Source organism: Pocillopora damicornis, chromosome 6 (genome assembly GCF_964200805.1).
Source record: "Pocillopora damicornis chromosome 6, jaPocDami1.2, whole genome shotgun sequence".
Classification (NCBI taxonomy): Eukaryota; Metazoa; Cnidaria; class Anthozoa; order Scleractinia; family Pocilloporidae; genus Pocillopora; species Pocillopora damicornis.
The window spans coordinates 9,430,001-9,456,875 of record NC_142675.1 but is presented as its reverse complement, the minus strand read 5'-3'; the positions used below and the strand labels follow the sequence as shown (position 1 = coordinate 9,456,875).

Genomic DNA, 26,875 nt, shown 5'->3' with positions numbered 1-26,875 from the left:
CACCCTTTTAATCTAAAAGGTCTAAAAATCATCTTCTCCTTTCTCTCATGATTACATACGACCTGACCGAGCCAGAGCGAACCCCTTATTCCTGGGTACAAGCATTATTTTCCTTCGTTGTCAAGGTGATTAAGATTTGCTCTTGCTCGCCGCCATTTTTGAAGTACTTTTAAAAAGGTTATCGTTGCAACTCTTTCGCATTTACCCTCCATGACTTCTTTAGTTTCATGAAAACAGAAAGATGCCTGAAGACCTGTCCAATTCCTATAATATACGACCTAATTTCAAGCACAAGTAAGAAATTCAGCCTTCATTTAGACTTTATTCCGAGCGATTTGACTAAAATTTATCTTCTCTTCGTATATGTATATATTTAAATTGGTGTCTCTTCGTTTTGGCCTGACATTTCTTTGTTTTATGCTGTGATCAGGTTCCGTCCTGCTTCTGTAAAAGCAATCATTCATGATGTTTTGAATGAGGAACTTTCGGGCAAGAAATACAGCTCAGAGGAGGCGACTGCATGGTGTAAACACATCTCTGAGACAGTGAAAGAAAAACTGAAAGGTAAGTTTTGGAGTTTTGAAAATCTGCTCTTTCTATAGTTCATGAATGAGCAATAGATCGTCACAATTTGAAACCCGAATCTATCATTGACAGCAACTTTATTTTCTATAATGCATGAAAATACAATAAAGTGCATCTGACATTTGCAACAATGTGTAACAGCTGACTTTTGATCTGTTTTTTGTGCCTGTTCTCCAAGCTGCGACTACTCTGATTTCCAGGGCTAATAGAAATGTTTCAGCAACTTTGTTTCATTTATTCACAATAATGACATTGTTTACAGTACACCATTACTTACGATACTAGCATTTGTGACAATATCAACATAATTTAGTAACAAATTACTAACAGAAGTGACAGTAGTGACATCACTTTCAAAACAAAATTTACAGTTCTAACATTGTTACTGGTAGTACCAACAATGCTTTGCCTCTTATGAAGGTAATGGTAAAACTATCTATACTTACATAAAACGGTATAAGTACATTAAAATATGTTGCAGTGGCCTGCAAATAAGCAATTATTTGATAAGGTTGACCATGATAAATTAGATACTAGGTTTGATAATTCATAATATCATGCAAAAACTGAATTCAATAGTTGTTTTATAACAAATTTTTTTAAAAGCACTTGGTCATTTTGAGTTTCTCTCTCTGAGTGTGCAAAAGTTGGAGAATACTTCACAGACAATGGACTGGGAAACTAGGCAGACTTTAAACTTGACATGATAAATGCAATATGTCTTGAAGATAACTCATTTATCATGTGAACTTCACACTTTGTATTGTATATTGATTTAATGCTCTTGACCAATAAGATTTTGTAACATTCTTCTCAGTTTTATTGTTTTTGTAAAGTTGAAGTCAACTAAATATTTACATTATAGATATTGCAGTATGTATTTGGTTGAAAATTTTCCTTTTCAAAGGTTTTTTTGTTTTAAATTTTGTTTTCTCTGAGGCCTAAAATTTTATTATTACTATGGGCCATATGACAATTTTAGATTGCCACATGGTGACTTTAAAACAACTTTAGCTTGGGGCTCTATGCATTAATTACAAAAACGCTCTGTTCTTCCTTATTTTAAGCACAACAGTTAAAAACTTCAACTGGTGGAGTAATCCCTTCACCTATTCAATTTTCAAGATTTCCAAGCAATTTGCAATCAGCAGTAAATTTTACTGGTTAACACTTGAAGAGAAGAACACTGAGAACTTTTACATCTAAGAAAGGTTTAACATAAACAATGAGACTTTTCAGCTTTATAGGTCAGGCTCTGGTTGTTTCTAAGAGTGTATAACACCATCCTCTGGATAAATCTCTATCTGTTGGATAGCACAATGTGTTTTATTAACACTCATCTGCTGGGTAGTGGTCTATCCTGTGGATAGCATTATCTGCCTTGTGAACAATTGGGCCCAGGTCTACTTGATGACCACCATTTGTTGTACACAGTGAATTATGGAAACAATCCAAGGTTTTCTAAAAAAAATTGATTAGCATTGATTTGACATGAATAATTAGAAGTAAAAGCAAATCACTGATTATATCATAGTTTGAACATTTTTCATGAAGTTGTGGAGTGTTATCCTTCATAGATCATGCTTTTTAGGTGTTAATGTCTTTGCAATTGAATGTATGCAAAACTGTAAAAACTAGAGGATAACCTTTAATTTATTACATCTTGTACTTTAATTTTTATGGCCAACTTTAAAATTTCTTCATTTTCCATTTCTCCTCTTCATTCTATTGCAGAACTGGATTTGGACAGATACAAATTTATTGTCCAAGTTGTCATTGGTGAACAAAGAGGAGAAGGAGTTAAGTAAGTCTTGAAAAAAATTTAATTTTTGTTTGCAGTTTTATGTAAATTATCTTGTCAGATGCTAATTTGTAATTCAGTGAGAAACATGTTGGATAATGAGTTCTTTTGGACAAACTTCATATTTATCCTTACAACCTATCATATATTTTCACTTGTGTATAATTGGTCTAAGTACATCATGTGACTAAATATTAGCCCTAGCTAATACTGGGGTAATTATCAACAATTATCATCCATGAAATATTTTTGCATGTGCACAATTGGTCTACATGTGTCATGTACCTGCTAAAGCTGGTGGATATCCTGTGATGTTCCCCAATTTTCAAACCTGATGTCCAATATCATGACAAAAGTTTTTGTTTAAAATTTACCTCAAGATGAAAGCTAGAGCATTTTCCTGTTGCTGCAGGAGAAGGGTTATATTTTGTTAATTCTTTAAGTGGTATCAAAGAACACTGGAAAGTGAACTTTCCACGCAGTAAATGCTAAGCTGTTTGTAAACATTTAAACCCAATAGCCTCCATCAAAACATGCTCGTATATTTGTCCTTGAACATTATCTGTTATTTGCTAGGAAATAGAGAATGCTTAATGCAATGTTACATGATGTACTAAGCTTCAGGCTGCATCATCTGGCTTTGCAAGAAGCAGTATAGCTGGCAATTAAGTTTGGAGACTCGCAAGATATGTGTATATCAAGGCCTAATACTTAATAGACATCTGAAGAGAAAAGAAATAGGTTTTTTTTAATTACAAGAGAATGAAAGAGCATTTGATTTCAACTTAGGACCATTAATTCTACAACTTTATGTAATAAAACCATTGCAGCTTGTTAATTGATTGCCAAGAAGATATTTTCAAATTGGCAACTTTTGCTGCAGTTTTAGCTGTTGAAATGCTTTTGAAATTACCCTTTAACTCCCAAGATCTGGTTGTTAATTCTTCCCTCTACATGTAATTGCCACACATTTCCTTATAAATCAGTCACAAGAATTTGGTGTTAGATCAACATAGCAACTTCTACCTGATAAGTCTGAGTATTCTCATCACATTTTTGTGGGATGATGTATGAATATTGTTGGGATAAACTATGTGTTAATCACCTTGGGAGTCAATGGGTCAACAAAGTGTTGGCAACTTGAAGTGCTGTACTTGTACTCTGATCTAAATCGAAATAGACCACAAATCTTGTTCTATACTGTTAGCTGTCTACATTGCATATGTTGGTTACTTTCAAAATAAATTGTTTTAGCTATTAGCAAGAATTCAAGGGTTTGGAATCAAATCAAGTTATAATTTTCTGAGCTTGTTAGATGAAACGTTCTGGGACAAACAACATTGTAGTCCAGACATGGACACAGCACTGACCACACAAAAGTGCACTTTAAGTTGAAATGTGACAATGCAAACCATTTGCTATTATAAAAATAGTTAAATGACAGCTATTATGATCTTTCTTGTATTACTAAAACTGGATCATTGGATTATGCAATTCAAGGGTTTTCACTGGCTCAGCCATCATGGGTTATGAGCCACTGTACCGTACTTTACAAATTTGGTAAGTTTGTACAGTACTTACAAAATAAAGTTGGGAAGATTTATCCACATTTTGGGGTGTTTTAAATTAAAAATTATTCCAATCATGTTTGTTGGATATGTGTTGATCAAAGCAGGAACTTGTTGGTTATCTATCATCTCACATCCAAAATACGCCCATGGAACAATTGTTTAATAGCATGTGTGAAAATTAAATCTTCAGGGTAGCATGTAGATGCTTGTGGGACTCAGATACAGACAATTACGCACAAGATATTTTCATGAATGTGAGTACATTATTAGAATTGAGATGAAAGAAGTGGGAAGACTGTCATGAGATAAATGTACTTTTGGGTTGGTAGTAAATTATCTGAATTAGTTCCCCTTTGAACAAAAAATAACTTTAAGTTTGGATCATGTGTTAGTTAAATTCATATTAGTGAGCTGGGGAGCTAAGAATTACAGCTGAATTTAACAGCTAGCACAAAGATGGTCCTCATTTCATAATCTTGGTCTTGCTAAAAGCAGTCACATAACTTGGTTAAGTGTGAACAGTAATCAGTGACGAGGGGTTGAAAGTATTTAATGGAGACAGACAGAGGAAGCAATTGCTCAATCTTTCACCTGCCATACTTTGCTTCTGCCCAGATGGTAACTATTAAAAGACATTTATTTTTGCATCTTTGTTCATTGTGTTCTAACCAGCCAGAGTTTGGCAGATGATCACTCCTTTCATAGCTTTTAATTTACCATCACTTCTTCCTCACTCCTTCCCAGTTGGTCAGACCTTATAGGAATCACAGGAGACTGAGTGAGAGTAACATTCTTAACAAGTAGTGGGCAGACCAGTTTAGTATTTAGAGACTGCAGCTAGTGATGTAAACTTTGTGACACTCGTCTCCCTTTGGGAGTTTTGGTAAAAAAAACGATTTATTTAAGGGCTGGTGTCAATCCCTGACTCCCTAGGGGAGTTTTCCTTTGTTTGTTGTTTGTGTTTGGCGTCACCAAGTGGAAAAGTGACAGTTTGTCAAGAATGTTTCATTTCTTCTTTTTTATTTATGTTGTTCGGTTATTTTGAGGAGGAACAAACAATTTAAAAGCCTCACCTGGCTAGCTGGGAGTGGAGTCAGCATTTTTTGTTGTAAAAAGTTTGTCAATTGAGCCTTTGAGTTGTGGCTTGGAGGTTTGCTTCAGGCAGAATGAAGAATTAAGATAGATGAACCATACTGACAAACTTGGTATATCTAAGTACTTTTCCATGGAATACCGTATGGTTTTTTTTTTTGACCTTTGCTGGCTACGTGTATTGTGAAAGACCAGAGCCAACGTTATCTTGGTATGTCTGGCAATTCAGCATGAAACTTCCACAAGGGAAAAAATATAGGGGATATGGCGAAAAGCAAATTAAAAGCAGATGAGAAGAACCTCACTCTAACTTAAACAAAATACACATACGTAACACTCATTTATCAATGCTTTATCACTCTAATGCCCTTGAGCATGTACACGATTGAGAAATCCTGACGTGTTTGTTGTTTTTGCATTGCACATCAAGAAATTACATTCCCTTAAATTCTTGTGAATTCAACGATACAGCTTTGAGAAAATTTTGTAGGAAGTACAGTTTTTCAGTAAAAGTAAGATAGAAATTTTTATGACATAAAAGAAAGTGTTTAAAGCTCATTGTGCACGGTTAAGGAAGGTAAATGTGCAGCGAACAAAACTTGCCAACTTTGTATGTGACAAAAGTCAGATATGTGAGAATTCAAATTTGTATTCCAATTACTTACAAACGTTTGTCTGGGATGGGTGATAGTTCAAGTTGTGAGTCAGTGGAGAAGTAAACATTTCAGGCTATCCTCCATTTGTTGAATTCTTGGAACTTTGAGAAGTTTTGCACAACATTATGAATCTTATGAATTACCAAGTTCTGAGTAATTCGCTTTGGGTCCAAAAGTACATCCTGCCGGACAACAGCAAAGGTTAGCATTAATCCTTGTCATCCATGGAGAGGTCGCAATGCAGCAGGATTTGTCCGTCTGCTATTTGAGTCAGTTATATGTGTGTGTATTTCTCTGAGCTTAGTTTTGGCCTGGTCTTTTCCACACTGGTTGCAAAACTACCCATTAATCGATGCATTTGGGCCCAGCCTGAAAATTTACAGGTTACAATTGAACTGTCGATTTGTAAACGAATCTTGGGCGAGACAGTTTTTAAATTTGGACAATTTTAACAAACACTGGCGGTAATTAATGATAGAGTCACTTAAATCCTCGGGCGGTAGTCGTCAGATGTAGCTGAAAAGACATGCCTACAGTAATTTTGAACTGTGGGGCGTAATAAATTGGAGCAAACACTGGCGAGACGTCTTCTTCTACCTTCTTATATAACAGTCAACAGCAGATGCCTTTGTCTAATACTCCAATCTACAAAGCTCGTTTTATTGTTTGTTTGTTTTTTTGGCGTCTCAAGCCACGTTGTTCCTTGATGGTCTTATAAGTGTTGTGTCTCCTCTTTAATTCCTAGAACACGACTGCCCACTGCCTCCGCTTCTTTTTCTTTGCGTTCCTGTTGTGCATCCTTAGCAGCGCATCTGCTCTGGTCTTACCCTCTGCATCATGGGTCTTAGTTTCCATGCGATAGTTTTGTGTGCGACATCTCTTCTTTCCTGAATTAATTCAAACAATAGCCTTCCCACTGCCTTTTTTTGTTTTCTCGTCTGATCTTGATCAGCTCAACATTTCACCTTCTTTTCACGTCTTCCTTGCTCGCTGTCAGTGTTGGCTTTTCAATCTTGTGGCTTTTTGCTAGACATTAATTGCAGGAGGTTTTCATTTTTGTGCATCTACGTAAGCCTGCGCAAACTCCTGGACTGTTAGAGCACTAGGGTAGCTAATGATGGAACAGTAGAAAAAAGTTAATCAAAAATGTGTTGTTTACATTGTCTGCTAAGCTGAGATCTCCGCCAGTTTTCGTTAACTCATGGAATGCGTTTCCCGCGCGACCGTTGCTTGAAGCAAGAAAGTGAAAGCAACAAAGACAGTTAGAATGAAATAATCAGCGTTACAACCAAAGGTCCACTGACCGCAGTACACCATAGTGTTACCTGTGTCTGTTTGTCAAAATGTTTTCCTCGACCCTTCAGTGTAAATGGAAAGAGACAATTTTTTGAGCAAATTCTAGACTAACAATGACCGAATAACTTAAATCTCTTCACAGTACTCCTTAAATTAAATTCATTGAAATTATGTTTTACATGACCCGCGATCGTAAACACGCAAAATTTTGGAGCAAATTCTAAGGGGGCAAAGAATTGTATAACGCAAAATCCCCCAAATTTATTTCTTGAATGCTGAGTATGAAACCAGTTTACTAATATGTTTTTCTCGACCCACGCTTACTGCTAAATTCGGACAATTTTAACAGACACTGGCGGTATTTAATGATAGAGTCACTTAAATCCTCGAGCGGTAGTCGTTAGATGTAGATGAAAAGGCATACCTAAAGTAGTTTTGAACGGTGGGGCGTAATAAATTGGAGCAAACAAAGGCGGTAAATAATGATAGAGTCACTTAAACACTCGGGCGGTAGTCGTTAGATGTTGCTGAAAAGACATGCCCAAAGTAGTTATGAAATATGAGGCGTTTTAAGTTATGTTTCAAGCTCTATATCTCACGCATGAAAACAATACTGTCTTGTACAGTTGCGGGTTTTCCCTCATTTTCCTACTTTTATTTAGCTGTTTCTTATTTTTAGACCCCAAGTTTAAGCGTCTTCGGTGTCTCATGCCCTAGAGGTCTGGACACACTCAATGACAGTCATGTATGTTACGTGTAAACAATTTTTTTTTCTTGTATTTTGAATCAGCCTTTCTATTATGAAATAGCTCAAACAATTTAAGCATGAAACGAAACTCATGGCCTAAATTTGACTTTTACCTCGACTTCAATTACGGCATTGTTCTAAGACTGCTTGGAAAATTAACAGACATTTGGATCTGAGACAGAATTGAATTTTCAAGGAGAGGGATATATGTAGTCATTTATTATCTCGTGTAGATAAGTTTCGAGAAACAGTCTGAGGAGTACTGCAAGATGAAGGTTTAAAGAAAAACCGTCTTTGCGTGCATGATAAAATGTTCGTGCCGAGTAATGTTATTATTCTTAATAAAGAAAAAAGGATTTGGTAGGAAAGCATTTGAAGCCACATATCGCTGGCTGCCAACTAATTTGAGGTTGTCTGCATTCTTTCAATTTTACACTCATTAAAAGCTGCTTAAGATGCTTAGGCTGTTTTTCAAGTCTAAACACTAACAGCGTGGATCAATAACTAGCGGATTAAAGGCTTTGACATAAAGAAAAAACAGACATACATCCGCTCTCCATTTTCCCAGAATTTATGGTCCCATGCATGAGCTGAGTAAATAGCGATAGCTGCGCATAGTGGAACCGCAGAGGAGCTTTAGAAAAATCCCTTCACGATCAGGTAGGCATGATTACAAGTGACGGATAGATGATCTGGTGTATGGTAATCAAACCTAATTTATCATCGTGGGCTTAACTTTTCGGAAGTTGTGCAGTGTCACGAATGATATAGTCTGTATCATTAGGTGTACAAGCGGATTTTCAAAAAAAAAAAAAGTGATATGGATCACCTCAGGGTGAAACATATCTTGCCTTTGAACGCCCTGGAGTGATTACGAAGCGTCTGCTGGTCGCGATCTGCACAAGCTTAATTTTACAGAATGTTGCACGTCAAATATTCTCCGCATGCACTGTTCATTTTAAAAATACAATGTCAGAAGTGTCATTATTCATGTTGTACGTGATAACGTTTTTCTTCGAAATAGCAGAGGATCATTTCTGTTTAAAATCGAAAAGAAAGCATCCGGTTTGTTCGTTTGCTTACAATGTTGATTTGAGTAGGTCCTTGCTGGTAACCTGTTTCTAACCTCCTCCTCCTCCTCTTGCTTTGACAGCACACTCCTGTATTGCAAAAGCGTAACTACAAACCTTTTTATATCTTTTCCTACACAGTGAACACCAATAGTTTGCTACTCACCTACTTTTATTTCGCTTCTTGCATTTCCCTGCTTTCTCTTGTAAGGAGACACAGTCAATCGCAAGCTATTACGAGACTGCAGTCATTTAACATAACAGTTTTACTCCGTACCAATATTCTCGCTGTTATTTTCATGGGCGTTCTGTTAATTAACCCTGTCTTTGTCAAGTTCTTCCTTTCAACAGATAATACATCGGTTGAGTTATTTTACTGCCCCGCGGAAAAGGTCTCACTCGTCGACAGACTTTGCTCTCTGCCCTAAACAGCTTCGCTGTGTTTTGCATAAATTACTGCCGAATCCGACTAAACCTATTTCGCATGCTTAAATTTGATAACGTAAATTGACTGCGAGGCAGTTCTTTTTTACTCCAAATTCATTAATTTGTACTGAATCAAGTGTCTAACCTTTAAAGTTTATTGACACACAATTTCTCCTGTACTGAAAAGCGAGTCAATCAACACATCCCCTTCTTACAGTCTCAATTTCCATCTTAAAACAATCCAAATCAGTGAAGATAAAATATTCTTGGAACTTTTTGTTCCCAAAGCACGCATTTCCAGTGAAATTCAGAAGAGTTCTTCTTTTTTTGGCTGGGTCAATTTTCGATTTAAAAAATAGCGCCTGTGTGTTTGAAATTTCATAACTAACTTATCCTATTTCGACCTATTATTACCATGGCTGACATATCTGGGATATTTACGCCCTAAGCATCACCGCATACGCATTGCTCTACAACAGGGGTATCTTTCTACAGTTTTTGATAGAGATTTTATAGTAAAATGATCTAATAGTAATTTTCAAGGAAGAGAGAACCTCCTTTTCCTCTCGGACGTGACCTGTTATTCAGTTCGCCAGGCGCACCTGTGCGAATAATTTGTTGACAGAACTCGAGGGCATAGTTTAATGGAAACCAGGTTTGTTAGTTTAACTTTTGGCGAGTTTTTACTGCGAGAGAATAATGGAAAAATCGACCGAAGAGTGTAATATTATCTCGCAAAAAAGTACCTTGTGCACTGTGATTGAAATAGGGCCGTGCCCCCTTCCCAAACAAAGGCAACATTTCTTAAAAACAACTTTACAAAGCAGAGGTTTAATTTGGACGCATGAGTGCGTCTTTTGCCTTTTTAGCAGGTGTTTGTCGACCCAGCTGGATTGTTCTAATTGTGTTGTAAAAATACGCTTTGTTTTCATTCTTATTTCCTGCCAAGCGGTTTAGACGGCGAGTTCTTTTGTGTTTTCGCAGAGCTGTGGTTTACTGCCTATATTGGCGATCACAAATTTGGGATTTTACAGTGGGCTTTTACTGCCATTCGGCCCCCTTGTAGCAACCGTTAATTGGAGTGTTTGTCTGGGCGAAATTAACTTAGTTTCTATAGTAGACAGTTTCCTGTGGTGCTGCCTGCACGAAAACGCTAAATATCGCGCAGTGTTACAATTTTGCTTATCAGCCAAAATTGTTACGTGACAGTACATTTAATTGAGTAGTGAACGCGTTTAGAGATGGATGTGGGAACGACGCCTAAAGATACAGTTCGAGATAGGCGTCGACGGACAATAAAATCCTAATGTTCGTAGCCGCTAGGTAATTATTGAACTACTAACGCCTTGCATTGCCCCAAGTGACATTTTCACTGATATGTCGCTTGACTTGAGATACCTCTTGCGTAACGAGCCTTTGTCCACGGTGTTGTTTCCCTTTTCCGTTCTTTTATTGGGCTCAGAAATTAATTGTACATCCATTCTTCTTTCCGCGTGATGTTTGAGGCAGTCGTGTCGTTTTTCTCAAGCGGTCCTCTGAGATTGGTCAATCAACTGTCGGCGTGGAGGGTTTTTGCGGTATTGCTGAGGAAGAAAGTGAATTTGCAAGTTTTCGAGACGGCGTAATCCTGTTACGGCTGGGCGATCAACAACTGCCCAGCCGGTCACTGTTATATAAACACTGCGCGCGTGAAACAATGCAAGCCAAGCCAAGACAGGTGTGTTTGCTAATAAAACAGAATAAGATGAATGACGCAGCCTCTGTATCCAACATGTCTATTTTTCTCACGGGTTATTCCCACGACCTTACTTTAGGGTGGAATTTAATCATCCTCTGCGGTTGGGGGCGAGAAACCGTCCTTGCACTCCATGCTCCACAGCTCGAGCAGTGTCGACGAGATTTTAGCCTATTAACTCTTCATGTGGGTGAAATAAAGAGATAAAAGAGGTGTGAGGTATAGGAGATAATTAGCCCCATTTGGCAAAATACTTCGGTATTCTTTGAGCGTCCCAATATATTCTCGACTTCTGACGTAAAAGGTAAACAGTGGGCTTGATGCACATCATGGTAAAATGCGCAGGGGCGCTTGGCACCAGAGCATATCCTTAAGAAATATCCGCGCATGGGGTTCACCTTGCTGCGTGTTTTGTATAGGTTTAATTTGACGTTTTGTATATTGGACTCAGGACATGAAACGCAAACACGTGTGTTTTGCGAAGACGCTCCCGCCACGAGGCGAAGCGAGCGGTGTTTGCTTTGATTTGTGAGCGCGTTTTTCCTTGTGAACAGATTTGTGGATCACGTTTCCGTAATTGCGGTGGCTAGGCTGATGGTATAATCCGTTGATTACTTGTTTGCGGATTTTCAACCTTTTTCTGATGAAAAATCAACCCGTAGAAAAATTGCCTTTTCCAAATAATATTATACTTTTATTTTCGAGGTTGTTTTTGTCGCAGTTTGTTATTGTTAATCGATGGAAGTTTCCAAAAACTTCTTGTAAAACGGAACATTGAATAAGCGTACACCTGTTTTTGCATATGCTCGAAGTTCAAGATGACCAAGATACTCTGCTGCTCTCGATCGAAAGAAAAAATTATATGATTAGGAGAAACGTAATTCTTAACTCCATATTCAGTACAATTTGTTCAATCTGAGTCGCGTCGCTGTTTTCATTCCCCCGCTAAGAGCGAAATCGGTGAGTTTTTTCTTTCTCGTTTTATCTTGATTTCAGGCGGTATTCTTATCTCCACGATTACTTATGAGAACCTTGTTGCAACTAATCCTGAAATTAAGTTCATTGTGTTGTTAAACCGCGATAATTTTTTCCCTACTCTGTTATTAAGTATCATTGTGTTTCTCACCCGAAGGCCAACAGCTGACAGCAACAATTAATTGAACTGTGTGTCTCAATTCTATTCGCATTTTAAGTTTGTTTCCGTACTCTGTTTTTTCCCCTACCCTGTTTTTTACCTACTCTTAGTCTTTCCCTTCTCTGTTATAAAGTATCATTGTGTTTCTCGTCCGAAGCCAACAGCTGACAGCAACAATTAATCCAACTGTATGTCTCAATTCTTTGCGCATTTGAAGTTTGTTTAGAGCTCTTTCTTTGTATTCAAGCACCCCCGCTGCTCTCTTCAGACAACTTTCTGCATTATTGAACACACCTCTGAATAGTTTGTTTTCCTGTTTGCGTTGCTTGGGAGCCGGTACAACTCGGAAATTAAACATCTCTCTCTTCAACTTTGAGTGCGATTGGAATATCAACTCGCTGATCAAAGGTTGAACTTTCTTCGGTCAATCAAATTATTTTTTGAATCCTATTTGAAGACCTCAGCTTATGTTGGTCCGTCGCAAATTGCCTAATCATTTCGCCGGTATGATCATTATCTTGAATTAACAGCCAAGGTAACATTTGACAAAAGAAAACGAACATTTGCAATTGCATATTGCCCAAAATCGCGACGTACAACCTTTTATAGATGCACACACCTTATGATAACCGGTTGATACTCGTACGTTATTGTTTATGGCTTAGGAAAGTTAGACCTTGCTTCCATCGTGAAAAAACAAGTCGGGGTAATTCATTTCCATTTGAAGAACGTTACACGTGAGTTTGAAGGGCAGGTTAACGTTTTGTTCACATCGTTATTTCTATGTGAAAGTATTTCACGAAAAATAGATCAGAAACAAAAGAAAAGAGGAGTGTTTTCCGGTACACTGCTGTGTGCGTCTCAAGAAGACCAAAAAAGGAATTGGTTGGAAGGTGCTTTTGCAAAGAGATTAAATAACAGGACATAAAAATTGGAAAAAAATAGTGCATGTCATACTGCATTTGAACCTCGTTATCACTGAAAATACGTATCGCTGTGGTCTCACTACGGTGATTTTTATTTCATAAGAAAATCTCAAACATTGAAAATTCATCTATAAATTTCAGTCGATTTGTTGCGTTCATTCATTTTGGTCCACGAGCAATTCCTGAGAGACCACACCCTCTCCAAGAATGGTTACCAGAAATGGATAAAGCAATAGCTTTTATTTGAGGTCAGTTTCACAACGGTGATGCCATGGGGAGTATCTGCATTCTGTATTTCATACCGTTCTCAAGTAAAAAAAAAAAGCTTTATATCTTAAAGACCTGTTTTTTTTTCTGAATTTGTATTGTTTAGGCGGGAAATCAATCTCGAAAGCGTGCTTACACGTGCCCGTGAGCACGTGTCTCGTGAAAATATGATGGTTTGTTTGTGAATCAAGGCCACTCGTTCCTTTCTTGAGGCTGGCGCCATTTTTCCTACGCGATCTCTTGTGGTAGATAATGAGTTTTGGTTCACATTAACTAGACACAAGATCTCGTGGTTATTAGACATAACAAGTGTTGTTTTCCGTCTCGAAGTTGGCTCGGGGGCTCGTAGATGTCGAAATGTCAACCTGGGAATTATGTTTTTGTTACATGATATTGTCAGTGCTAGTACTATAATTTCAAATTTTTAGTAAAATACATTGGGAAGTTTTAGCATTATTGAAGTCAGGAAGAAGTAAAATTATCGGTTTTCTCCTGAAATGTTCAGCGTCAGACTAACTGTAGTTTCACCATGGGGAACCATTCCACGTATTGCACTCTTTTGTTCGTTCCGGAAAGGGCTTTAAAAATATAATCAACCTCGACCTGAACGATAGTGGTACGTTTGCTGTACGCCTGCGGTGGTTTATTGAGCTGTATGAGGGCGCTGTTGGTGCGCTATCAGTCCTGGTGCAATTTTTTTTAGCGCTGTTAATCTTAGAAACACATAGCATGAGTAATATGATATCTCTTCCTGTTTTTATAGCAACTTATTTTTCGTCTTTAAAAGCAAAAAAACCCTCTTTTATATGGCAATCTACAAATTATACAAATTGAAAGAATGTTGCAAAGGAAGAAAAAAGATTAAACAGTTACTAAGTGCTGTATTCATTGAGTTTCAAAGACCACATGTTCCTTTACTCTGTTGTATGTAATTATGTGTTGCAAGAAAGAAATGGGCCAAGTACGCAGTGCCCTTACTATAGCGGAGAGTCCAGAAGTAGTATTCAACCCACACACGCCTATTATCGAAAACTGATCTGTGTTTGGGTACTAGGCCTTGACCTAGCGACCCTACATCATCTCGAGAAGCTACTCTCACATGATGTACGCCTTCCCTTGAGTAACTCGAGCTGCGTGGACGGTACGTGCAGTTTGCGTGGATGTCGTGCGTGTCACACGCCCTGGCTCACCTCATGATAATGCTCGTTCATCTTGCCGCATATATATTCATTTGGCGGAGCGCGGTGAACGTGTAATTTAGTTATATTGTTTATAAAGGCTTGTACCGCCGTAGCCGAAAGCAAGGCAAGCCTGCTTAGGCCGATGTTGGTCTGTTTTACGAAAATACATCGGCCATGCAAGCTGAACTTTTAGTTATGCTCGTGATCTTTTCTTTTCCCTGTGGGCTCAAAAGGAAGACGTTGCATTTGGTGTCAGGCCTGTGCATTGCAGTTTCGTAACATCTCTCTCAAGTAAGGATTAGGGCGTGATCTATCTCCGTTGTTTTAGCGGTAGAGGAAATATCTGCCAGACGAGATTGCTCTCCGAAGCGACCCTTGAACTAAGTGCTTCGTTCGGCTTTGAATAATGAATTTTCTCTGAATAGGCATTTAGAAAGCCAAGCTTCCAGATCGTTCGTCAAGAGGTTGAGCCTAGGTTGGTACATCGGCTAATTGTTCTGTAGTGGTGCAGTTTATAGTAAAATATTTGAGTTGCGATTCAGCAAAGGTACAGCAACATTGTCGCAAGCCGCTTTCTTCAGGATCAAATTTAAAGTACTCAAGGCTGTGAACTCTGAGTTATAATACTTTGAGTCTAGTTGAGTGGTAATCTCGAAGTCATTATCGTAGCCTAGATTTCTACCATGGCTAAGAAGATAAGTTTATTCTATACAGTGCGCGCTCCTTTTGGCGCGCGCGGTCGTGCTTTTCGTAAAATTTCTCAGTGATATTCCTTTGAGGGACAAAATTGTATTATGCGGAAGCAGCCTAATTAAAAAGGCGGTGAAGTCTGCTGTCGGCGGGCCCTTGTCATACAAGAACCTCTCTTTGTATTCTTCAATTGTAATATATTTTATATTTTTGGATTGATGACGGTTCACAAGTGGGTACAAGTATACGTACCGCCTCAGACAGCTCGCCAAGCCCGTAAATTGATGGTTAGCAACGTGACGTCAGCATAGAACGTCAGCCCGTGCGTGCGAGTTTTTATCCAGTGTTCTGATTGGTTGCGAGAATGGCTGACTCTTTACCGAATTGGGCAACGTACATGAGAGTAAGCAACTTGTGGCAAAAGGCGGAGGCGCTTTTTGAGAATACAGCTTCAGATATGAACTAAAAAATACGATCGTTTTATTTGGTCTTCTACAGAAAGATGCTTTGCTTTTAAACAGAGCAGTTTGCTTCAAGTACATTACTTGTACGAAAAAATAAAAAGGAAGAAAAAGAACCAAGTCCTCTTGCGATTTGTTTTCTTCTGAATGATGCGTCTCATATTTCGTAATCACGCTCTTGTTTGCTTGTTTATGAGTTCCTCTTCGTGTCAGCGCTATTGTTCCTCATCAGGAACCCATTATTCTGGCAAAGTGCCACCACCTAGATTGACTTACAAGCAAAACAGAGCACCCTTAAGTTACAACCCAACCAACTATTGCTCAGAGGCGTTGTTAACCAAGCAGGTGGCTGTTAGTTAATGCGGTCATTTTCTAACTGAAACCCTCACTTTACTTGTTTTGTTCTCTCTTTTCATAGGATACGTTATTTTGCGTCGTGGCAGCCTACGGTGTCTTCTACTACTGAGCGCAGTTGGTGACCTGCCTTGCTCCTTGTGGATCTATTTAAACCTTATTTACACAAAAGCCTCACCATTGTAAATGTAAATGTTAATCTTGTGTACAAATGACATTTCATTCACCCTGTTGAGCGGTTTTCTTATGTTGCCATAAATTAAACAGCGGGGTGATTTTAGTCATGAGACTAGTGACTGCTCATGTGTCAATTAATACTTTTGTAAAGGTTTTTTTTTTTTTGTCATTTTGGTCCTACTGTGAGTGAACACGTTGTATACCAGTCACACCTCTTCCGCAAACTTTTCTCCCACATTCGAAGTAAATCATAAATGTTTTCAATTCTTCGCGAATAGCTGAAATTTGTCTTAAAAATTTGTAGAATATCACGCTATAATTGTTATTTATAGCACGATTTTCGTAAAATTTAATAAAGTTGTCATCTTTTAAGCGCCGCATATTTCCTATAGGTTTACTTTAATCGTGTTTTCTTATCATATCTTTTACTGAGTCAAGTGTTCAGTAATCTTTATCATCAAGTTATTCCTTGGCTTTTTATCCGGTTGAATCCTATTTGAGGAATTTTCCTTCCTCCATTCAGTACTAATTATCGTAGATAGGAAGTAAATAAGCTTGCACGTATTTTTGCGCGGTTTTGTACTCAAGATTAGGGAAAGAGGATGATTGTTGTGGTTCAGAGATTCAATTGATGAAAAACTCAACAAGTCGTCGTGGTTGTCTGGTTGAAAGGAAAGGAAATTAATAGTATAGTGCCAAGAAATGAATCCAGCTTTGAATGAAACTATTACCTCTATAAATAGATGTCAAAGTCGGGTGTTCAGGCGTAGAAATAGTACGTGCCTGGGTACCCGGGGTACCGTACTTTCTCAGGTGAAAAATACCGACCTGAAAAGCGTATAGAAGTCTATTGTAGATCTTGTTTTCAAGTTACCATTCCTCCATGGTGTGTTGGGCGTGTGCCGGAAAGCTAGAAGGAATCGCGCGCAAAACAATCGTCATTACCTTTTTGGCTTCCCGAAATTTTGGAACGGAGATCTTGCGTGGTGTGCTTCCTTTCGGCGTTGTTAGAAATAACGATTCCTAGACGTCTACAAAGGGATTAGCAGTTCGCATATAATAACCAGGATTCATAACGTCGTTAACGATACATAAATGGTGTGTTGAGATCACGAAAGAAGTAGTTTGATTTCACAATTAATCTCAACCTTTTCATAGCTAGGTGCGGAACCGATGATGGAAACGAAAAAGCGATCGAATTTTCACTTGTATCCTGTATTATTTTTTTGCCTGCTTCAAAATAGCTTTATTTCGATCTGTCCTGTTCAGGGGGGCATGAAAACATGCTTATTCCGTTAAACCTGTTATCGCCCGATGCATAGCATGACCAGGCCTATGAGCTGCTTCTGAGCGTCTGTCGTGCCCGCTTGTTTTAGCTGAGAATTAACAATGTCTCACAGGTTATGGTAAGAGGAGGTCTTTGAAGACAACAATCAACTTTTGAGCTAAATCAAGGACAGTTCCACCAAGAACTTGTGGATTAATCTGTTTGATATCGATGCCAAAATAAACAGCGCTGTGTTCGTTTGCAGAAAGTTTTTATTTGCTTGTGTTTCACAAACAGACCCCGTGAATTATAGAGATGTGATTATTGCGATAAAAAGGAATCTTTTGTGTACGGATTTGTGTCAAGAATCTTGACTTTTCATTTACCAGTTCGTTTGTCTTCAACTTCAAGTATTTCCGAACTTTGGAGTTTGATTGTTGTGAATTGTCGAGTTGTTTTCCCGAATTTAGCCACATGGATTATGATAGTGTCTTTGTAAGCGTCTCTGTTCTGTCACAAGGTTCCTGTAAATTTTCATCTGTTATTGTTTTTACGAATAAAGATTAGATTAAGATTACTCAAGGCATAAACTTGGAATCTATCCTTTTCCATTCAATGATGATGCTTGCCATCATTCAGAACCGGTGTATTAGTTGCCTGTCGGAACTCAATACAATAAGGTCGATCTATTTCCTTTCACGACAGAGTACACAAGTACAACATTTCGTGCGCGCGCGCGTGCTGGACAACTTTGCAAAGTGGAGTTGGTTTTCTCTGACTGTGATTGATGAGAGCCGTTCAAAATTCCTCAACGCGTGCCTCTATGGACTTCCGCCCCTGTGGCACAGATCGGAAGTAAGTTTGCCCGTGGGAGGATCATCACATTTCTCGAGCTTTTTCAGTCACGGCTCGAGTGAAACTGCTTTTGCCTGCACAACTCTCGAGGAATTTGCTCAACAAATATTGGGCAACACACGCAAATCGACAAGATCACAAAGATGTTTTGTCATTTCCTCTAAAACACTTGATTAACAATTTCCTGTTTATCTCGTGTTGTTTTGGCTGTTTACATTTCGTTCGATCGTGTGAAACAAGCTTAAAGTGAGTAAGCGAGAGGGAGTTTACAACAGATTTCACTATCGCTTCGTAGATCAATCGGCAACGCCCTCAAATGTTTGTCAATAAGGTTGCACCCCCATATAATATGACTTCACCGCTTTACGATGCAATGGTCGACAAGACACAGAGATGTCACGCCATTTCTTAATAGCCTAAGTTAATAAATTCCATGTGCTTTTCTGGCACCCATCCAATTGTTTGGCCTCCTCGGGTCAAGGCTATGACAATTTCGCTTACAAATGATTGAGTTCAAAGATATTCACACCGCGAGCGGATGTGCTAAACTGGTAGAGGGTTTCACGCTCAGGTCCCGCAATCGTTTAAAATCTCATGCATTGCTTCAGTTTCCTCTGCAAAATCACTCAGCTCTGCGACCCGTCAGCAGCGATGAATTTGAATGACAATTGATCAATTAAATAAACCGTTTTAAAGTGTTTTCTATCGCCATAGAACCAACAATGCTATTGGCCCACAAGTGTGAAATGAATCAGGCCTATTGTTTTCCACCAATCACCGGTTATTTATATGTGATTGTTATCCACCCAGTGCGTGGTGTGATTGGTGGAGGGCGCCTATGTTTTGGCAGTGAGTTGTTTTCATCGGATACACACGTGGACGTTGTTCCGCGAATACTGACGTACGCTTGGCTATTGTTATTAACAGAATTTTGGCGCGAGCTGAGGGTACGCAAACTTGACTGGTACCAGGACTAGTTGTAAGTCACACGACAGAGCGAAGAGGAAGTGTGTGATTCGCTTTCGCGATCGCCGAGTTTTCTTTTTCCGGTGGAGTTGTAATTCGTATGGAAGACTGTAGCTTCGGCAGGGATGTTTTAAATGCTCAAGCGCCATTCACACGTGGTTTGATCTCCATCTGGAAGTATGGAGTGTCCGAAGGAAGAGACGATAGTCAAGCACACCTTGGGTTCGTCGCGGAGAAAATGTACTTGCGAGAGTTTTGGATTAAGCATGTCGAATCTTCTATGCCTATCATTTTTGCTTAATATTGTTTTCGTTGTACTATTCGTGGTTGTATTTATACAACTACAGAACTTACAAACCTTACAAACGCGAGTAGAGAAAATTGAATCGTCTATGGTCGAACAACCAACAAAATTTGCCCCTCTACGAGGCAATTTGAGTCAATCGGCGCTTCCTGCCGAACCAACGAATGTTACATCTCCCCCGACTCTTCTGAAGGTACGTGCCATTTGTTTGTGCCAACTGATCGTAATATCTCGGGAGAATTGAAAGCAATTGAACACTAAACGTATTCCGACGTAAAAGACGTCGGCTTTGCGTTCCAACACTGGTGTGCGATTTCACCTCTTCACTTCATTTTCCATGTTTGATGTGTAATCCGAGAGATGCTTATTTGAAGAATAATTTTTTTTCGCGTTCTAAACAGAGCATGCCGTCAATCCACATTTCGCGGAGGAGTACTTCGCACACAGATCCAACGAGACCAGCATTTACCGAAGCAAGGAAAAAGAATTGCAAAGTGAACAAATGTACTCGTGAGTACTTAAAGAAAATGGCCAAACGCGAAGTGCATCAATTTTTCGGCACCGAAACTCGGGCAAGAACGACATTTTGTACTGCGTGTAAACTGCCACAAGGTAAGTTTTGTTCTTCATTAATCTTGTGATGGGCACAGATTGTGAGTGGTTAAAATATGTAATACGTGCTTGAGAGAGCTCCGTTTTCCACCATTTCGAACGCGTATTTTATTAGTAAATATGTTGTCGGATGATGTGATTGACCGTGAATCAAAATGCTGCCAAATGGTTAAGCTTTTCATTCATTCCTTCAGCATACATCGAAAAAGGAATGTCTGGGTTCGACAGGGCTATTTTAGTCTCCGCTATGTTCGAAAGTGAAATCATAAGGCTATCGAATGAACTTTGGAAGTAATATTTCTGTAATTTTGTCTGTCGTTGTTTGAAGCTAGAATTCCGCGCTGTGAAGCCGAGGAATTGGTTTCAGTTTGTACAATATTGTTACGCATAGAGTGATTTAATTCACGTAGCGCCTTCCCTTATTTACTTGTCGAACTTACTGAAGTAGAACCCAATGTCACTGAATTGCATATTGATCTCAGCATCGGGAGTATAATTTGTGAATATTGATCGTTAAAACTTCTTCAGCATTTTTATAAAGATCTTCTTTCTCATCCGCTGGTTTGCGAATGGTACTGCGTGTGTAAAAGCGAATACCAATTACCCTTCGTCACACGTGAAACGTTCGTTGACCACAGAGGATTAATCTATGCACATAGCTATGATAACCACAATAATTTTACCTTTCTTCTGCTGAAAAGTTAATTTTGTCACGCGTAACCAGATATCGAATTTTTGAAGTGGCTGCGAGCTAACTCTGAGGAAAACTTGAACCGTTTCCAAAAACACGGAAATTTTTCGTAATCAGTGGCCATCATTGCCTTTAAATAGAGTTTTACCGCTTCCTTTTTCAAACTCCGCAGTCATAGGAAACCAATTCAACTGACAGTTATTGAAACTATAGGTATTGACAATTTCCTGCAAGGAACATTTCAGTATATTGTTGTATGATTGAGGTTAGGCAGTCGGAAAATGGATAAAATAGAAACTTCTGTTGTGAGTTGAGTTCTCTTTCCATAATGCGGTTTTGTTTTCCACTATACACCTTTACTCCTCCTTCTAGCCTGTTCTTTTGTACCTTTGCCAGTTCTCTCTACCAACAGGTGTTGCATTATTAGCATACATTTTCAATAATTTTATTATCTCTTAAGTCGCTCTATTTAGATCCATTCGGAGATAATCAGGCTAATTGCTAACTGAAAAACAAAATGCTTGCATATGAATTGGGACAGTGTGTGATTGATGTTTAATGATGTTCACTAAAATTTTGTTAGCTTACTTGTTGTAAATTGTATGTCTAAGATATGTCTGCAATGTGAAATTTGCAAGATTCCTCTATAAATGAATTGTTTATATAGGTTACTAGTGAGCACCAGAATTTTTGAGTTTTGAATAAGTGAAGACTTTATGAGTGCATTATTAGGAGGTAGAGAAGATATTAATTACTAAATAAATTTGCGTTTTCTAGGCATTTATGGTTTTTTTTTTGTCAACTTGATGTTGATTGTGAGATCTCTTATGTGTCTACTATCTAAAATGCCAGACAAAAATAGATTAAATTTAGCTCAGGATATCAGAAATGGTATTGAAAGTCGCCGGAGAGAATATTTGTTTTTAGCCTTGCTCTTCACTATGTTGTGAAGAAGAATTTTTAGTTGTTCCAGAAACCAGTATTGTAAAAATATTTTGTAACAAGATGTGTGATTTTGTCTCCTATTTGGATTGTTTCATTGGAAACCATTTTCACTGAGTGTTTGTTGAAATTAGCAAACAAACAGCTGTGATTTGTATAGTTTCTGTTATTGTTTGTCATCAACAGAACAAGGAAAGACTGAAACATAGGCAACTAATTTGGAACATTGGCAATTCCACATGTGCGCAGAGTGATGTAATTGTTTTGACAAATGAATTTGACACAATGAAAGTTAATTTACATACAAATTAACTGTTGCTCTGCCAACAACTTATTAGTTATACCAGTTGAGCAGGACTTAATTTGTTTCTTAAAAAAAGCTTGTGCAAGGCACTTCCTAGAAAGAAATTGACTCTGTGTGGTTTGATTTTGCCACTTTGCAAGAATTGTGATATCAATAAATTTCTCTGAAGAGAACTGTATAAATGTCTGAAATAGTGATTTAATTCACAAGGATGGGAAAACACATTTTGTTTTCCGTGGGCTCATACAATTTACCATTTCACTTCTTTATGTTTTCTTTTGTTCATCATGTCTTGCTGGTAGTTGGAAAAGGAGGTTTGATAGGTGCAATGCATGAAATAAAGATTGAGAGAGATGATCAATTTCACTCTGAGTATGAGTAGTTTGCATTAAAGCTTAAAGTAGCAGTTTCTCAGTTGTTAAGTAAAGAATCTTGTCAATCTTTCCTATTGAAAACTTTAATTGTTCCAGGTCGTAAACTGCAGGTGATATTTTTTGCAACATTGGCTGTCTTGTATAACAATCCTGAAGTTGTTTAGTTGTATAGACTTAGTAAAGCAATCTTAGATAGACCAATGTTTTCAAAAGTAAAATTATTAAGTTCTTCAAAGAGATGTGATGAGGTATTGTTAGCAAATGAGCAGTTTGAATATCCTGAGGGAAGCTGCCAACCATGTGGTCATGAAGCCAATTGTTTTGCTTTTCCAAGGGTAAAAGAAAGAACAATTGTTTATATTTGAAATTGCTTCCTTGGATCATTTGAAGAAGGAAAGCCTCTAAGATCACGAAGTCTTGTTTTGCAGCATCATGAGAAAAATAAAAATGGACCTGGTGTTCTGTTTCCAGCCTTATCAGATTAGTAACCGCAATTAACCAAAGTTAATTTCCGACTCTCCCAGGCTACCTGGTTTGGTGGCTTAAAATTATTGCATAAATTATTTGCCAAAATTTTCTAAGCAGCTTGAAAATTACTCATGTAAATACAGTCATTGTTGAAAGATGGGAAATGCTGCAATTAGTACTGCAGATGAACTACTGTGGAAGACTTTTAGTTGGCCAGGCTAATGTTACTTGCCATTCTGTAGGTCAATTTGCATAAGGAAAACCTTTGTTTTAGTTGGGAAAACAGAAAGACAAAAGCGCTCGGAAACAAAAATTCTTAAGTTAATTGTTGTGCAAGGAGATGATTATCTGAGGGATTATTTAATTGTTACACTTCTTTTTTTTTTTTGCAAAGTGATTTTTTTTCCAGTGTCATTTTTGTGTTGCATGGATCGATTTGGACTTTGAATGTGCTGTGGGTCTTGTTATGCAGTCCCCTTTTTAAGCTTTTCATTTGTAATACCCACTTCACACCTCTATAGTGCCATGGTTTAACCCTGTAACTCTCAGATCGTAATTGTAATTCTCTTTACTGTCAACCATACAATTCTTATAATGTTAGTTCAGAGAATTTAGAGTTGGTCAACTTATTATCCCCAAATTGATATTTTTCTTTATTCTCATCACTTATCTGGTTGATGGTGTATTGATATTGTAAGGAGAAACTCTGTCTTGGTCACCCATTGGAGTTAAAGGGTTAAGAACCACAACCACACTGAAGAAGAAGTTTTAAATACAAGATTTTCATGTCAGAAGGAATCACCACTGGTTTAGAATTAGCCATGAAATTGTTCTCTATGCACTAACTGAAATCAGACCAGGCTTTGAGCCACAGATTTTTTACTGCAATTTTATTCTTCTATTTAAAGAATGTTAATCCCTCTTTCATTTTCTGAACACATTTTCTTAAAAAAAAAAAAAAAAAAATGAGTTCCACTGGCTAGAGTCCAACTTCCGTCTTTTATTAATTGTCATACAGTAAACACAGTTGCCTGGCAATCACTTCTTTTTGTTCAACATTTCAATTTGATTGGATGCATGTGTGTCATCGATGTAGATGTAACATTGAGTGGGTGTCATTAACATCATGTCTCTAGGAAGCTTTTAGTGAAGTAGCTGCTGGCTATGATGAAGCAGAAGGATGTATTAATGATGTGTGTTTTCGAGGGATTGCTTCTAATATTTTCGTGTTTTATTTTTTGGTGCCAGTTGTCTTTACCATCTGGCATGTATCTCTGTGTATTGTATTGAGACTCTTATGTATTTTTAAGACAAACACCAGTTAATAATTTTTTTTTATGTTCACACTGTTTGTCAACTTGAAAGTTTATTGATGTTGTCATACTTGTGGAGAGTTTATTAGGCAGGTGCTTCTGACTTGATTTAATTAGGTGTTTATGGCAACCTGCATGGTCTATTAGGTGTTTGTTTTGTAAGTTTTGTTGATTGATTGATAGAAATTTATTTCGATGTGACACTGATCAAATGTTAAATTTCTTTTGATGAATGAACAAATCATTCTTGCTATGATTTAAATATTTAACGGTCAACACACGTTTTGTAAAAGTTTTTAACTTTTGTAACCTATGGGCACACAACCCTCTGTAAGAGGAATTGTCCTGTCTTGGTGCCTGCTTCTTAAAGTGGCATCAATTTTTTAAGAAGCTATCTTGAAGCAGTACAAAAGTCTGTATTTTGTGTTCATATTGTGTTCCCAATGGTTGCCTGAAATGTTTAGGTGTTTAATCTGATGCTTATCACCCACAGGTCAAATATTTTGATTTAGCTCATTTGTTCTTCTGGAATGTTTTGTCTCCAGACTGACAAATGACTTGTAGGCATCACTAATGTATGAGCTGACTCAGGTTTGCTTGTTTTTCTAATGCATTCTTGTTTGGTGCTACTAAAACATGGTTTCAGGTCCTTTCTTCAGAACATGAGAGGTGCTTTTCAACCTTCGTTTGCAAGGTGATGAATGCATAGATATTGTTAAGTTAAAGAGTACCTGTTGATGGCAATTTGGATTTTGTGGCTAAGAGCTTTTGATAAATTTGATAAGGGACTTTATCTTCAAGGAATTTTGTGAATGAAAGATTTGTCTCACTTGTCTTTTCTATCTCATCTTAAATTTTTTTTTTCATTTTGCATTAAACAGTTTTGTTTTTGTTTTGGTTTACTTTGTTTTTTTTGCGCACAGAACCAGTGCAAGGCTTAATTTAAACCATTTTGTGCTTTTCTTAGAGTTTTACAGACAATGACTCTTGTTCTTTGTGGACCTCTCCTATTTTTTCATGTTTGTGTTGTTTCCATTCTCATGCATCATGTTACCAATATCAAGTCTCACTGGGCTGTAATACAGCTCTAATCAGTTCTATAAACAAAAAAAATCAGTTTAGCAACCTAAGCTCACTGTATTGAAAACAAAAGGCCATAAAGAATGTTGGTGAAATTGAAGCAGGCAAACTTACACCACTGTAATCAATACTGGGTAATGAATATCTCCATAGCTGTGTAGTATGAGAAATATTGAAGGAGGCTAACATTTATAGCTGCCACAATTCTCTTAGCATGGGAATGAAGTTATAGGAAAAATGACAAATTTGTGATGAGTTGGGGAATATCTAAAAATTTAGAAGAATCACTAATTTGGCTTCCTTAGTTGGATGAAAGCCAGAGTAACCTTCTCTAATCTAAATTCTATTTTTAAATTGAGAATGTCTGTTTGTGATAAGTTACCTTTGATCAAAGACCTTAAGAACACAATAGAATATAAGTCCTTTTTTTGAAAGAAAATTTGTTTACCATAACATGCACATAATTCAATACAATTCATTCAAGTTTGGTCATTTGTTCAATTTAATTTTGTTGTCTTTGTTTTTGTACAATATTGATTGCTTCGTGAATCTGGGATTGATTAGCACAGCTTAATTTAATTTTTTTGTTAGTCAACACACACATGCCCAGGAGCTAGCAATGACATAGATGATAAGTCTTGACGAAATCTGTTTTCGTGTTGAAATGTTCTCTAAATTAGTGTCTCATTCAGTGAGCTGTTAAAGACTTAGAATTTCATTACCTTTCCCACACAATGAGCAATTGTTTTCCAGTAAGTGGTTGCGATTGAGTTTCATTAATGACTTTCATTTTTTAATTAGCCTTAAAAACAGCACGGTGTCTTGAATTTAATGTATTGAATTGTACATGATGTTTTTCAAATTGGTGAGAAGATAACAATAGTATTGCTGTCAATAAGGGTAGAATGTAATTGTGGTGAAGGGAAATTTACTCAAGAATTTCTACGTCATCCTCTGGAATCATGCAGTTAGCAGCTAACTCAAATGTTATTATAGTAGTTAAGTTTCTCAATCATCTTCGCACGACTAGCATTAATTTCAATAGCTAAAATGATTGCTACATGTATGTTATGAAATGATGACATCAAGTCTTCAGTCAGAAAGTGTGCGAAATTGTCAACAGCTTCTTTATCAACTCTGCATGCAATTGTCAGCTTTATCCCTCTCATTCATTGCAGTATTAAATTGTACAATGACGTCTTTCAACAATTTTTCCATTATTTTCTCAAGCCAAGCCATTAACATATAAGAGAAGCCAAGATTTAACTCAATGGGATTGATTTGGGTTGAGTTAATTTGTATTTGTTTAATTAACAGTCTGCAGTTGGATTAAAACTGTCTGCTGTAATCACCTCAAAATCTTCAGCTTATGAAGGATCTAGTCAGAGGGGTTAATGAATAAATCTTTGTTGTGGCGAGAACTGACAGAATTTTCAAAATAATTTTTCTGTTGATTATGCCACCCTGACAGTGTGTTAGTTGAGTTTTTGGGCAAGATGCATACAGGATTTAAATTTTTTGCTTTGTT

The 26,875-nt window shown here is 37.6% G+C and overlaps 2 protein-coding genes and 1 long non-coding RNA gene across 6 annotated transcripts in view; 2 read left to right on the top strand and 1 right to left on the bottom strand.

Annotated features, from left to right (window-relative positions):
• Positions 1–121: 121 nt before the first annotated feature.
• Positions 122–16,543, top strand: LOC113677307 (dynein light chain Tctex-type protein 2B). Its single transcript, XM_027194103.2, has 5 exons — positions 122–294; positions 431–564; positions 2,320–2,389; positions 4,148–4,211; positions 16,059–16,543. Exons 1-5 carry the CDS (start codon positions 242–244, stop codon positions 16,104–16,106), a joined length of 369 nt encoding a protein of 122 aa, XP_027049904.1. The 5' UTR covers positions 122–241; the 3' UTR covers positions 16,107–16,543.
• On the bottom strand, positions 4,961–9,280 carry LOC113677308 (uncharacterized). The gene is made up of 2 exons (XR_003446782.2): positions 8,986–9,280; positions 4,961–6,816 (listed from the first exon to the last, which is right to left on the bottom strand). It is a non-coding gene; the product is annotated as an uncharacterized LOC113677308 (long non-coding RNA).
• Positions 16,544–19,138: 2,595 nt separating the features above from the next.
• The window catches only part of LOC113677299 (uncharacterized), an 18,742-nt gene continuing 11,005 nt past the window's right edge, over positions 19,139–26,875 (top strand). For 2 of the 4 annotated variants that reach the window (XM_027194093.2, XM_027194094.2), the window contains exons 1-2: positions 19,155–19,756; positions 19,965–20,175. In XM_027194093.2, coding sequence (XP_027049894.2) covers positions 19,439–19,756; positions 19,965–20,175 — 529 coding nt within the window. In that variant the 5' untranslated portion in view covers positions 19,155–19,438. Of the gene's footprint in view, positions 19,757–19,964; positions 20,176–26,875 lie in introns of all 4 variants that reach the window. The other 2 variants (XM_027194092.2, XR_016187849.1) reach the window with 2 other exon arrangements.

Excerpts from the sequence above, each read along its gene's own strand:
- LOC113677307 (XM_027194103.2), top strand. The coding sequence starts at position 242 with ATGCCTGAAGACCTGTCCAATTCCTATAATATACGACCTAATTTCAAG. Across the intron at positions 295-430 it reads CGACCTAATTTCAAGCACAA|GTTCCGTCCTGCTTCTGTAA; the intron begins GTAAGAAATTCA and ends TGCTGTGATCAG. Across the intron at positions 565-2,319 it reads AGTGAAAGAAAAACTGAAAG|AACTGGATTTGGACAGATAC; the intron begins GTAAGTTTTGGA and ends ATTCTATTGCAG.